This window comes from Drosophila hydei, unplaced genomic scaffold (genome assembly GCF_003285905.1).
Source record: "Drosophila hydei strain 15085-1641.00,03,60 unplaced genomic scaffold, DhydRS2 tig00000290-arrow-arrow-pilon, whole genome shotgun sequence".
In the NCBI taxonomy this organism is placed as follows: domain Eukaryota; kingdom Metazoa; phylum Arthropoda; class Insecta; order Diptera; family Drosophilidae; genus Drosophila; species Drosophila hydei.
Window position 1 is genome coordinate 887,194 of NW_022045704.1, and position 14,888 is coordinate 902,081.

The 14,888-nt window shown below is 42.4% G+C and overlaps 1 protein-coding gene and 1 long non-coding RNA gene across 3 annotated transcripts; both read left to right on the forward strand.

Moving 5' to 3' along the window:
• The first annotated feature begins 7,954 nt into the window (after positions 1 to 7,954).
• On the forward strand, positions 7,955 to 8,605 carry LOC111605566. The gene is made up of 3 exons (XM_023324140.2): positions 7,955 to 8,022; positions 8,119 to 8,276; positions 8,383 to 8,605. Exons 1-3 carry the CDS (start codon positions 7,956 to 7,958, stop codon positions 8,443 to 8,445), a joined length of 288 nt encoding a protein of 95 aa, XP_023179908.1. The 5' UTR covers position 7,955; the 3' UTR covers positions 8,446 to 8,605.
• Positions 8,606 to 10,797: 2,192 nt separating this feature from the next.
• On the forward strand, positions 10,798 to 11,656 carry LOC111605514. 2 transcript variants are annotated; one of them, XR_002751804.2, is made up of 3 exons: positions 10,798 to 11,085; positions 11,139 to 11,224; positions 11,429 to 11,656. It is a non-coding gene; the product is annotated as an uncharacterized LOC111605514 (long non-coding RNA). The 2 variants fall into 2 exon arrangements; XR_002751803.2 differs by having other exon boundaries at positions 10,828 to 11,085; positions 11,507 to 11,656.
• The last annotated feature ends 3,232 nt before the right edge of the window (positions 11,657 to 14,888 follow it).

The following is a 14,888-nucleotide window of genomic DNA, read 5'->3' on the forward strand; positions in this document are numbered from 1 at the left end:
TAAGTGCTCACATGGCATGGGCACGTACCTACCCAGTTATCCACACACACACACACACACAAGCTCTCCTCCATGCTGACCTGCATACATATAGAAGTATACTTTGTAGCTGCTGGCGACAAAAAAACAAAAAATGTCATAAAAATATATATATATAAATATATATGGGTATATATAGGTATAGGTATATATAAAGGTGTGTACGTGCATGGCTGCCGCGTGACAGCGCGAGTGTCGCCCATACATATTACAATAATTGCAAATTTGTGTAGCCAAAGATGTTAAAAAAATGATTTCGCCTTAAGTCGCCTGGCAAATTGAGTAGTTACTCATATACACACAAACACACACACTTAGATACACACTTACTTACATTTAGGACTAATGAAGGCGCTAAGCTAGCTGCAGTCGCGCTGCTCTTATGGGCTAGAGCACGGGGAGAGCCAATTAGGAGCGCGTAGTTCTCAGGCTCGTTACGCAATGTGCTAAAAATCAAAACTCCATGAAATAAACCAATTTAAAAAGTTCAAAAACTAATTTTGCGCTAAGTTTGTCTGATAAAAGAAGACGATGCCAGCGCGGCAATTCAGCAAAAGCGAAAAAAAATCTCAACGCTGAGTGCTCTCGTGTGTGTGCGTGTGTGTGTTTGTGTGTGATATGATTTTTGGTGTGCCTGTGTAGTCGCTAAAGCTGAAGCTGTCGGGGCAGCAGTTTGGCTTTGGGTTTAACACAGGCAACATCAAAACATGCAAAACTTCAAGTAGCAGCAGCAGCAGCAGCAGCAACTGTTGTCGATGTTGGCGCCGCTGCTGCCAGCAGCATATTTAAATATTTAAATGACAACACGTGTGAGAACATTGGACTTGTGTTTGCTTTTGGGATTTGGATTTGGATTAGCATTAGGTTTTCAACTCATCACGGAAGGTGGCAACTCAATTTCAAATGCTGCATCAGTGGAATGCGCACTTTTCACTTAATTAATTGCGCAAGTTTGCAATTGTTTTTGCTGTCACTTTACTTTTATCGCACGCGTTCTCTGTTTGCCTGTGTGCGAGTGTGAAATGTCAGCTTCAAGTTGCCAACTGCAATAATTTTTGCGACTTCAGCGATTTTTTTGCCACTTGAGCGCGTAGCAGGGCAGGACAACAAGACGGAGCCAAAGCAGGCAACGGCAAGACCCTCCAGCATTTGCAGCAGCCACTCAAGGTACGCTCGCTCCCGCTCAGTGAGTGCCCCGTAATATTGTAACATTTGTCTTTTAGTGGAAATCTCTTTTTGAGTGTGTCTCGCATTGAAGCAGCAGCGGGACGGGCATGCGATCTATTTGCATATAAATGTTTGTCAGTGAGCAAGCAGCAGGCAGTGGGGCAGGGCTGCCATTTGCATGTGAAAACAATTGTAGCTGTGTGTGTGTGAGCTATAAAATAAATAGCCAGAATGATAATAAGTTTAGACGTAGACGAAAAACTTAAAGCCAATGAAAAAATGCAGCGGATTTGGCTGCAAAGCTTAAGCAGTTGTGAAAAATGTGTGGCATACTTTTAGGCTGCACTAAAAAAGAAAGAAAAGAAAGCAAATGAAATACAAAGCAAACACACAAACACGCACGCACACACACACGCAGAGAGCTAAACAAATTTGATTTGATTACTTGAGTCGAAGTCGGAGATGGAGTCGTTGGTGGCGCAGCGTGACGGCTTATTGTATATACTCAGTTGTTCTTGCTCGGGTATTTTATGGGGTTGTCTCTTAATGGCTTAATGCCGCCAAATAAATATAAAACAATTCACATGCAACTTGAAGAGCTGAACTGAAACAAAGGCAGCATCTCAAATTGGCAGCTAATTTCAGTTTATGTCTGCGCCATATATATTTTATGCGCAGAAGTGAAATGTGAAATGAAATGTGCCCAAGGTAACAACCAGCATGACCCGCAGCTAACCCCAAGTCTGGCTCGCCCAGGGCGCTATTAACATTTAACCAAATTGATCAGCACATTTAAATGCGATCACGATGCCGAACCGCTGGGTCCAATTAGTGGCGACGGCAGCGTCGGTGGCGATGGCAACGGCGATGGCGTTGGCTGTGGATGTGGAATGCAACGCGCACGACGTGCATTGAATATTTGCATATAAATTTTCTATACACATAAATTGAGGTCCACAGTGCAGAGATATCAGCTGCCAAATCTGTGGGCATCAACTTATTTCTATATATTTTTGAGTCTGGGTGTTGCTGGCCGTGAATTTGATTTTGTGCGTCGACGGATGGCCGGCATAACGTATATTGGATATAAATTCAAGCGAACGTGACACAACTTAAGTCATAACCTAAATAAATATCACGCAATAATGAGACACATTTGCGACAAAATCACAAGCAACAGCAGCAACAGCAACAAGGGCAAAGGAATTGAAAAAATATATAACGAAATATAATACAAATAGCGACAGCGCGTTGGCTTAATGCCTGAATCATTTTGTTTGGCAATTTATTTGATTGGTTATTGCATTTTAAACCAAAACAGAAAAAAATGAGAACTTGCCGGCGCCTTTGGTACGTGCGCAGCGCTGTTTGTTTGTTTGTTTGCTTTGCTTTGATAGGAAATCATTTTTGCATTTAACAACATACTCGTAAACAACGTGCTCCACAGTCACAGTCACAGTCAGCATCAGAATCACAACAACTTTAACGCCAGCTGCTCGTCTAAGTGAGCGAGAGCGAAAGCCAGTCCGTCTTATTGCCTGTCTCTCTGTCAGTCATTCAGTCAGTCAGTTGGCTAGGCAGTCGCTTATTTGGGCCAGCTAAAGTTCAAATTCCATAAACAAACGGCAAAGCGCACGCACTGCGCACAGAACTTATGGCTATATAGATACATTTCGATTGTATGCCACTGGCAGCTGCACCTGTCATTGCTCAAATAAACGATAAACAGACTTTGGAGACGCTGCACCATGGCTGGCATTTGATGTTTTGGCAGCCAGAAGTTCTGTAACCTTTTGAACTCTGCCACTGATTGTGAAATAATACTTTAATGGCCTGATTTATGATGACATTGCGAGAGGCACGTACAAGCCAAGAACATTTGCCTAATGTCTAACGTCAGTTGGCTCTTGAATTTATTTTCGAATCCACTTGAAGTTCTAATCATTTTATATATTATTCAACTATAAATAAGAATTTGTGGTAGAAAATTGGCTAATGATAAATATTTTGTATTTAATTTTCATTATTTTTTGTCGATGCTTTCGCTAATCGCATCCACAGTGCCTTTGCCGGGGCAAATGTTGTGGAAAAAAGTCTGTTCGGTCTAGAAGGCAGGAAAATGATTTTATTTCGTTTGTCATTTGCGTTGCACATAATTCCATAAAATGACAGAAACATGTGTACAAATTTGTTTCCATGGCGCCAGTGCGCCAAAGAGCAGTTTCATTCCCCTCTATCTGCATAACCCAATTGCCATTGGCCATAAACAAATTCCAATAGAAACGAGGCTAAGCCGCTTGCCTGGAGCTGGAGCTGGAGCTGCTTGCACTTGAGTGGATCGCATTGCAGTTGCCTGCACTTTCATTTCATGCTATGCCGACAGTCAAATCGAGTCGAGTCGACTCAAGTCTTAAATAAACCGAAACTAAGCTCAATTTACAGTACGGCAAGCATCTGATTGTTGGCAGATGTGTTTATTTGATTTTAAATATAGCTCTTAAATATTTGGGGCTATTCATCAGGCGACTGGTGTGGGCAGCGACTGAAGTGGCTGGCCCCGTTTATGAGGCATTATGGGTTAACTGAAGTCGAGTTGGGCTTGATATTGTTAAGCGGCTTAAACGCCTTCAGTGCAGTGCTTTTAATCTTTGACAGTTAACAAATGATTACAAACAGTGCGACAAATTGTTAAAAATAAATTATAATTCTATTATTATTTAAATGCTAAGCGGAAACTGTGAACAGCTGGCCCAAAACACCGTCTGCCGTCTGCCGACTGCCGAGTGCAGCTTTAAAGCGGAACGACTGGGCAATAATTTAGACCCAAAAAAGCTAAGCGCTGCGCACTTTTTCACTGCAGCATCCGGACGTGGTGTGTGTGTGTGTGTGTGTGTTTGTGTATGTCGCCTGAAACTACAAAAGACCGCATTGTGTGTGATTTATACACCTTAAGCTTCGATGAACGCTATAACACCAACAGCAGAGACGCTGACTGCCGTCAGCGACGGCGACGCAACGGCAACGGCGACGGCGGCTGCAGCGTCGGTGTTTGGTAGCGCATTTTATATATATTTTTTCTTCTTTCATTTATATGGGAAGTTGGCGCATAGCCACCAGACAAAGCGGCAGACGACAACGACGTTTGGCGGCAATGAAGCCATAGCCATGAAATGGAAATGCATTCGAGTGTGTTTAAGCCGGCGTTACGCTGCCTCAGTGCTAGTCGCAGTCTCCATATCAGCCTCAGTCTTCGCTGTCATGGGCCATATACGTATGCGACTACAGATAAGACGTGCTCGATAGAGTCCAAAGAAAAAGCGAACTCATTTTACGCCTGCATTTCCCTTTTCTGTGATTGTGTAGTCAGTTGACGTTAACAAGCAAAAGCGTACGATAGAATTGAAAAAAATTGTAGGAAGAAGTTTATCAAGTCAATTGAGACCTGCGACAAAAGACCAAAGCGCAGCAGCAGCGGCAGTGGCAACAGCAACAACAATTTGGTCGTAAGCAGCAGCATGAGCTTTGGATGCAATGTCTGAATCATCAGTGTTTGGCAGCTTTGTCGTCGGTGTCTTTATCAGCAGGCCCGCAGCAGCAGCAGCTGCAGCTGTCTCTTACACAGCTGCAGCATCAACGACAATGGCATCATCATATAAAAGGCAACGTGTATAGTTTTTTTTTTTTAGATTGGAGCTCAAAGCGTAAGAAGGGCATCATTGCAAGTGGCAGAGAGAGAGATCAGAGAGGAATCTAATTTGCATGCAATACGATTTTTGATAAAAGCTTTTACCCGAACATCAAATAAAACGACAATGCAACAACACTCCAAGTCTGATTGTGCGACTCAGACGCTGTTACACTTTGGTATTCATAAGAAAAACAACCAGAGACGAGATAAGAGCAGCCAAAGGCAATCAAAAAGTGCATTTGCGTGTGCCGTTTGCTGTCGCCTCGCAGCGGAGCACTTGAGCGGGCGAGCCGGCGTCTATTGCCGCACTTCTTATGCTTTGTCACCAGCTAACTACACGGCACGGTCTTCGAGTGTTGCAACTGCCGTCGGATGCTGTTGCAGGTAACTGCCAACTGGTTACTAGTTGCTATTGCAGTTGCTACTGTCATTGATACTATTGCTGCTGTTGGTGGTGCTGCTGCTGCCGCTGGTGTTTGTGGTGCAAGTGCGAGTCACTATTTGACACATGATCCATGGCAGTGTCGTGTCTGACACGCGTTTTATCTATGGTGCGGGTATGCTAGGGAGATGCCATCTGTCTGTGTGTGGGTGGGTGTGCACATGATGTGCATGCATGCGTTTTCTAAATGATTTCCAAGGAATTTTTATTGGGAAAAACGATGAAAGCGAAAACGCATGCAACAACAAAAACAGCAGCAACAACAACGATAGAGTTGACATCGAGCTGCTTTAGAAACTTTATTGACGTCTTCAAATTGTCAACTCGAAGTTCGAAGTGTTTTATTTTATGCTTTGTTTCTCATATTTTCGTTGCCCTTTGTTGCCCGTTGCTCGTTGCCTGGGCGTTGTTTTATCGCACATCTGTAAAAGGGCTGAAACCATGGCAATGGATGGAGGCACATGGGTCTTCTATATGTCTACGATGATGACTTTTTATTATGCGCATTTCGGTTTTTATGCTTCGGTTCCGGCATGTTTTGTACACATATCTAAATACCGTACTTAAACGTTTACATATGTGCTGGGCGCAGGGGCTTGAGGATGATCTTAGTGGCCGCTGCGTTGCCAAGTTAGCCTTAACGCAGCGGGCACTCGCTGCGGTTTAGGAATTTAATGATGTGCGGCTTTTATGGGCAAACAATGCGTCTTTCATCACTTTTGTCTGTATTTCGCAATGTAGTTGATAATGGTTCGATGTCCATTAAATCAGTCATCATTTCGTCAATATTCATGCTATGACGGGCAAGTATTTATAGAAAGTTACGATCTGTCTGCGCGGGTGTTAAAAAGAGTTTAAGTTTATTTGGCAATAAGCAATCAAAAAATTGAATCCTATAAGGTTTTCTATCAAACATTCTCTTTGACTTTTATAATATTCATTTGAATGGACACTCATGCCTGCATATTTAGATAAACATTGAATATGTTTGCCAACTTTTATGGCAGGTCGACTTTAGGTCGCTTTTAAAGCATCCCAGATGCACAATTGCTAGGCACGATATTATGAGTGGAAAAACTTTCAACTTACCAATCATAAATGAAATGATACTGCCAAACTTCAGGCACACCTCGCTGGGCGCCTGGAAATTGCACAGCTTTTGCACAACGGCCGCCAAGTTCATAACGAGTAATATCTTTTTATTGGTTTTGTATGTGCCAGAAACCCCTTAAGCTACTCGCAAAAAAATTTACATTTTTATTAAAATTTTACCAGCGAAACTACCTTCATACACACACACACACAGGTACTTATATGTGCATATATATGCAAAGCATATATGTAAGTACGTGCGTCAAGGGAAATTGAATATAATCCTGATTTTGTTATTTTGCTCATTAGCAAAAAATGGAAATGGAAAATACTTCCAACTGCAGCGCAACCAAACAAACAAGCTAACATGTTGCAGTCAGGCTTAACCAAGAGCACAATACTCGTTCATGGCCGCATTTTAAATCTATATTTTCTTTTTAGCCATGCCTTAATGGGTTGACTATTTACAGCTCTATCTGAGTGGGTGTTTCACACTGATCCCATACCAATGCTAAGCTAGACGATTCTAGTTCTTAGACTAGGGAAGATTTGCATACTATGATCATATGACCAAAGTCACATTAATGTCATACAATTTTCTATCTAAGAAAGCTCGACTTACTGATGTTAAAAATATATTTATTTATTTTATTATGACTGCAACTTATAGAATGCTAAAAACACTCGATTTGGCACCCTCCCAACGGATGTTTGTTTACATCCATAGCACTTCATAGAGAGTACTTATTAGTATATATAACACATTTTAAGCCAGGCTTCAATAGCCAAAGCCAATATGCCACTTTCATTTCGGGCGCAGGCACCAAAAAATGGTCCATTTATATGGTTTCGCTCATTAAAATGAAATTCAAATTATAATCTAGATAAGAATATATAGTTTTATTTTTATTCATAATTAAATGTCGTTGGCTTTAATTAGAACCAATAGAAGTGCATGTATTTCGTGTGGCTTAGTATTTAAAATGTTGCCATTAGCAATAGCTGGGCTAATTTTAGGAACGTGCTTGAAAGGCGGCATCAAGTCAATTCCTGGCCCAGCTGCTACTTTCCACACGCTTTGAATCTCATTTTCAACTTTGCAATAAATCTACATAGATGTATAATAAATATCCATTTGCCCTAGACCATGCAGCAGCAAAGGAAGGCTCCGCATAGCTCGTTCAGACTGGTATACGCTGCCTAAAACATGTGTTTATGGCTGCCTCAGCTATTCATGTAGCTGTATATGTGCGTGTGTGTGTGTGTGTGTGTGCTTTTGTTTACATATTATGTACATATTTTTTTGGCCTCTTGTTTTGCACGGCGCTGATAAGCGCGCGCGAGAGCAAGCGAGCGAGCTGGGTGAGCTGGGCGAACGCTTATCAAAAGTTGCCCAAGCTGTTTACTTGAGCAACAATCTGTTGCCCAGCTTCCAGTTTCCGCATCAGTCTGTGTCTTGTGCCCGCTTAAAGTGTATAAGACTTTAACGCGTCTTTAATACATCATCAGCCGAATTTCAAATTCAAAATGCGGCGCACATTTCGATTGATTTTCTTGTGGCTCGTCATTCTGCTGCCAACTTTGTGCCGCACACGTAAGCCAGCCATTTGATTATGGCCAGCAATACACACACACACACACACACACACACATCTTTTTTTGTGCTGATATCTATACTGTTTATGCGCAGACCGCAGCTGCCAGACGCCCGACAAAAACGTTGGCCAATGTGTGCACTTTAGCTCTTGCCGCTTCGTGCTGCACCAATATGCGATGTACAAGGAACATATGCCGCCGCACATAATGCGTTTCCTGCAAAGATCACGCTGCCGGCCCAAAGTTGATGGCGTAAGTAGCAGCAGGCGGACAATGACAAACTTGCTCGCTCCACAATACTAATGAAATTCTATCTTTTCCACATATCTACAACAACAATCAACGGACGACAACAAAGTATCATTTGTGCTGTGAACTGAAAGATGTGATTCCTGCGAATGCCAACTCCAAGCTGAAATGAACTTCAAAGCGCAACTGTATAAACTATAAACTATATGACACTACTGTCCCTCGCTCTCTTCCTCTCCCTCTCACTCTCCCTCTCTCTCTGTGTGCTTTGATCTGGCCAAAAGTTTATGTGGCTGCCTTAATGTCTGTAATTATTTAGCTCTACTCATATTTAGTGCGCACTTGGCTACTTCAGTGTCTCGTCAGCAGCTGTCAAGGCAACTGAAGAAGAAATTTGAATATGAATTGCTCTGCTCTCAAATGTTAATAAATGCAATAAATTAAAAACTTTCGCTTCTCACAATCCTTGACAGTTTGGATCAATTTATGTGCCTCGGCTCGCATGAACACAAAAATGCTCTTAATAAAACAATATCAAAATTTTGTTCAAAAGTTTGTATTACACTTTCATTTAGTTAAAAAGTATTTGTTTTAATTTAACAAATGTTGAATGGCTTTTAAGTGAAATTTGTTGGCCGCTCTTGTGGCTGAAATGCTTGGATTAACCCTCGTCTTGCAGTCGTCTGTCGTTGTATTTTTAATGTGGCAGATTTTAAGTGACATTCGGGGGCCGCTAAATGGCCGTCTAAAAATCACGCAACATTAAAATGATTTATGCTGAATAATTTTCAGTGAAAATGAAGCAAAAGCCAAGCTGCCCGCTGCCTGCCGCCTGCTGCCTGCAACATTTGTGGTTAGTCCAGGTTTCATTTGGCTGCCGTGGCCGGTAGGGCGAGGGCGGGCTGTAGGGGCAGCTCATTGCCAGAGTCTGGGGCGTTGAAATGCAGACACCTTGTGCGCGCACGTCGCTCGAATTTCATGCTTAGGATGTGGCCGCTAACGCAGAGGCATACAACCGTTGTTGCTGCAACATGAACGCCGCCCAGTCGCTGAAATTGCAGACAGCGTCCAGATGATAAATGGCCTAAAAGCACATTTGAGTCGCTGCTGCGGCTGCTGTGGCTGCAGTCGCTGCTGCTGCTCCTGCTGATGCTGATGCTGATCTATTAGACAAACGCACGCCCAAGGCGGCGGCTGTGCTCACATACATATCTTGTGCATAGTCAGAACTGGGTTTGGCTATTTATGGAAAGTTTAGCACGAGATAAAGCTGAACGAGCCACATGCCAGCAACGGACAATTCTTATGATTATTTTTGTCGCCTTTTAACTAAGTCAAGTAAAAAGCAAAATAAAAGCATGAGAAAATGCTGCTGTCAGAAATTAAATGGAAAGCAGCTTCTAAAAGCGTTGCACTCGAAAAAGTTGCTGATGCCTTGTAAACATGTTTAGTCTAATGCATGGCTGGGTCCAAGCATATTCAAGCTGTTCAGTTTGTTCAGGCTGTTCAAGCTGTTAGTGCGGTGCAACAAATGTTGTTAACAAGCATATTTTGACAGCTCAACAAGATGTTGCCAGATGCGCGAACAGCAACAGCAACAACAACAACAATGGGAACTATTTGCATATGTTGCAAGCCAGCAATGCAGAACTAAAGTAAACCAAAAACGAGCAACTAAACCAGGAACTGCAGTTGCCGTCGCCGTTGTTATCTGTGAGTAGCTATCGCTTTGGCTGGCTCTGGCCAGCTGTATGGCAATTGGTTTGGCTAGTGAGGCGCAGAGTCAATTACTTTCAGATGTGTTGTTGTTGTTGCTGTCATTAAATAGTGTTGTTGCTGGTGCTGGTGCTGGTGCTGCTGCCGCAGCAGCTGTCTCATAAACATGACAGCAACAAAGTGCTCTGCCGACCTCTGCATTGTTTTTAAAAGTATTTCATGCATTTTAATAAACATTGGAGCGCATTTAATGAAATGGAGAGTGCGCGCCCAACATACAACAACAGTCGCTGTGTGGTCTCTGTTGTGGCTCATGTGCATGTATTTCCACCAACAACATGAACATTTGGCTTGGCCACATCTATTTTCTAATTGCATTTCGCTGTTCCACAGCTGCCTTTGAATGCATGTGTGTGTGTGCGAGTGTGTGTAGTGTGCAGTTGTGTGGTCACACACACCTTTTGAGCAGACAGCCAGCAAGAGCTCTTGCTCCTCTGCATCACATTCACTGTGGCTTGCTGGCGCCTGCTCTATTGCATTGCACATGAGTGGGTAACATATCTTGCCTAGTCTTTGTCTTTTTCTGCAAGGCACACACTCTCTCACACACACACTCGCCGCACACCCATCACTTGGTGTTAATTTCGCCCGTCTTGTGTCACTGCCAGCTGACACGCCGAGTGTCGTCGTCTATCACATGGCCAAGAAATGCAATTAACGTGCTCTATCGGTATTGCCATGCCAAAGAAATCTGACTTTTAAATGAAAGCCTGTCGTTGATAACTGGTTGCTCACCTGACAAATTGACATATTTCGTTTCGTATTTCTCTCTCTGAATTTTTAAATCCCATATCAATCACTTGGATAAACACATCAGCACGACCTTTGGAATTTATTTTTATATATATTTAGTTTACTTTATATATATTCATAAAATATTTCTTTTTTAATCAGCTGCTTTCTGGCTCACCGAAACCAACTTTAAGTTAGCGAAAGCCAATTGCTTAAGCTGATATTGAAACTGGCAGCAGTTCACTTCGATTCTCCATCAAGAAGCAAAGTTTGAACTCTCAGTCTATAGGAAAATTTTAAAATTGTATGTCTTCGTAAGCTGTTTAAATATGATTCAGTTTGTTTGTTTGTTTTCAGTTATTCAATTTTTCCTGAGAATTAATATCGTGCAGACTTTTTCCTATGAACACATCTCTAAATGTAAACAGCATGAAGTCGCAAAGGTAATTGGGAGTCACATAAATCTAGAATTTTATATATTAGTATTATGAATAAATTCAAGTAAAATAAAAATAGAAATATATATATATATTATTAATGCAGCTGAAACTTTTACATTTGCTTTCTGTAAACACTTTTGAAGGTGTTTCATATTTTCTATAGCCAAATAGCAAACTTTCAATTAAAAATTAAATATTTACATACAGATAGAGACTTAGAGATATGGAATACAAGTCTACAGAATCTCATTAAAATTTTAGCTAAACAAAATACGTACCACACAGGTCAGCTTGCTGCGTGGCAAGGTAAGCTACTCAGAACTGGCAAACATAAGAAACAAGCAATCAACAACATTTCACTGCAAACTACTTGCCTGAAGACTTTGCCACAGAAAAAGACGTAAGAGACTCAAGAGGATATACTTAATCGTTTCATCTAACAACTAAGCTTACATTTAATATATGTATATATGATATAATGTAAAAAAAATATATGTTATTAAGAAATTTAAATAAATTAAAATTAGTAGAATATAATATTATTAAAATAATATTTAATATAAATATTTATTTTAGCTGTTAACTTTTCAGTCTATTGTTGGTTGAACCTTGTGGGGCTATGCGCTGCTATCTCTTCAAATTTCTTTATGTATGTGTGTATATAGGTATGTATTTGACAAGTTAGTATATGACAATTGAAAGTGAGCTGACAATAAAGTCGCACCACATAGGCAGATATACATTTCTGTTAGCTGTTATTTTTTTTATAACTTTTTCTTTTGATTTTCATATTTGCTAAAAGCCAACATCTTATGTAAGTTTATAAGAATTGGTTTCAATCTTTACAAGACATGTAGCTTTATGTCTAATATATATCTATTTGCATTGTTATGCATACAGAGTGCTAATGGCTTGCATGAAAATGTTTTCTCATATAAAAGAGCAGCTGTTTCTGAGCAGAGAGTTCTTCGTCGGCTGCTTGTTAAGCAAGTTATTCATGTCTTTTATTACTTTTCTCTTTATATTATGATATAAAAATGTATATATTACTATAATTAAAAGTAGTTCCAACTTGTGAAAATGGCAGGAAATTTATTCTGTGGCAACGGACAACAGGCAGCAGGCAAAAGTCTTGCAATTGTTTCCTTGCTATTGATTGACTTTTGAGGGCAGTTGCACTTGGAACTTTTGCAGCGGCAGTGGGAATCGTCTGGGTTAATTAGCCTGGGGAGATGGAGTTGAGTTGCAGCTTGGGCATTGGCCTGTCAATCAGAGCGGGCGAGAGGAACTGAAGCCACAAATTCAATAAAATTTGAAAAGCAATTAATAACTGATTGACAAGTATTTATCTGAAGGGAACTGGCAAGTGAGCAGATAGACAAGAACAAGCTGCAAAAGGCTGTCGAGGATCAACGGCTCTGCTGGTCATAAATGGAGCCGAGTAACGGATTGGCGGATGAGGAGCAGGAAGCCAAAATGCTGGCGACCCATGGGAGCTGGCGGAAATTCAAAACCCAAAGTCAAATGAAACGCAGCAATATAACGCAGCGAATTGACAGAGACGAGATAAAAGAACAATCAACAATATGCCAACAACAACAGCAACAGCAACAAGACGAAGTAGAAGAACAACAGCAATAACAACAGGAATAAACAAGAGGAGTATCCGGGGCTAGCCGGGCAGAAGATGTAGCATAAAATGTAGCGAAAACTTTGGAGAAATCATTAATAACGCTGGCAAAGCGCAGTGGCATTGGCTTGCAAAAGGACAAGCGCAAGGACATGCAATGGCAGCAGCAGTAGCAACGGCGGCAACAGCAGCAACAGCAGCTAAAGCTTCAGTTCAGCTCAGCGTAGCTCCGTCAATCAAAGCGCAAACAGAAACAAAATGAATGGGCAAACAGTGTGGAATAGAGGATGGCAATGTCCAGCCAGCGCTGGCCATTGCCATATCCAGCGGATGCCCATTGAAAAGGGGTCAGTAGACAGGCTGGCTAAGCGACTGTTTAGCTGCTTGTTTGGCTGCGGTCGGCCAACACAGGCGATGAGGAGCTCGATGCCGATGCTGATGATGATGATGCTGAGGAAGGTGGTGATGATGACGATGTGGATGACAACGGCCCAGCGAATGAGCAACGAGGCTGACGACATCTACGACGGCAGCAACGACGATGATGATGAGACATTGAGCGAGCGATGTGGAACGGATGTGCAGTTGTTGTGGTCGGGGCTGTGACTGTCGCTGTGGCTGTGGCTGGGCGGGCTGCACTGCCGGCAAAGAAAAGCACAATTATTCATTTGCACAATGTCAGAAAAGTGTCAGGCCGGCGCCAAAGGACCAAAGGATTCTGCCATAGCTCTTTGGCTGCGGGCAGAAGCGACAGCAGCAGCAGCAGCAGCAGCAGCAGCAGCAGCAGTCGAAGCAGCAGCAGCAGCTTGAAACAAAAGCGATAATGATGAGGACGACAGTTTGCCAGAGTTTTGATCATGAGCAATGCAAAAAGGCAAGGGATAAAAATGGCCAAGGGAGGTGGCAGCATAAATATGAGTAGCAAGGATAAGTAGAAGTAGAAGTAGAAGGCCAAGGCACCTCCAGTGCTAAGATGGATAACTCAACACTTGGCTATGACTTTTGCTCCTTTTGTAGCCGGCTGGCTTCAAAAGCAGCTCAACGGCATTCACATAATTAAGTGAACTGTAACTGGAACTTGTGTCCTGTGGGAGCATCGGAAATTCAAACGGCCGAGCTATAGGAGCTATGCCACACCGAAATGCATTAAAATTAATGCATTAGCAAGTGCAACATTGTTATCAGCATGCACACATGAGCACACACACACACACAGGGAGACGAGGGTGGTGTTAGTGGGATGGATAACAACGCCTCCGACGTTCACGTGGTCACACACGAGCGAACAGGCCATGCATAAGCCCAATCCCTATACCAATTCAAATTCCAGCAGCAACGCCAGCTTCGACTCCAGCTAAAGCCTGAGCTAAAACAGGACCTGTATTCACAATCAGGCTAACACACATGCATGCACACACACACACACGCAGACACACCTACATGCACACATAATCGCGCTGACAGCATATACATGTATGCGCATATAGCACTCACATATTACTTGTAGTAATTTCTCACGGAAATTCATAACCTTCCGCAACTATTCAACATTTGTGTGGCATACTAGCCGCGCGCTCTCTCCCTCTCTCCCTCTCTCTTTCTTTCGACGTCACTCTCTCTCTCTTTCTGTTTCGCATTGTTGTTGCTGTTGCTTTGTAGTCCTTTGCTCGTGTACTTGTAGTCGTCGTCGACTACCCATTGGCCTACATCTACATCCGCGAGTTTTGCACATGCCGACACACGAGCACCTCGCACGCACACACGCTCACACACTCGCCCACTGTGGCACATACACATTTTCGTTGTACGACTGCAAATGTTCGTGACTTTCGCACATAACGACGACGAGGAAGGCATTAACAGCCACGACTACAGCAACAACAACAGCACCGACTCCCATGCCATGCTCTCCAGCGCATTTTCGAACTCGCTCTCTTTTGGCGCGCTCTCTTAAACTTGGCGCGCTCTTAGGCACTTTCGACATTTCGAAACTTACGATATTCACGCTGTTAACAGGCAAAGAGCGCAGAGAGCTAA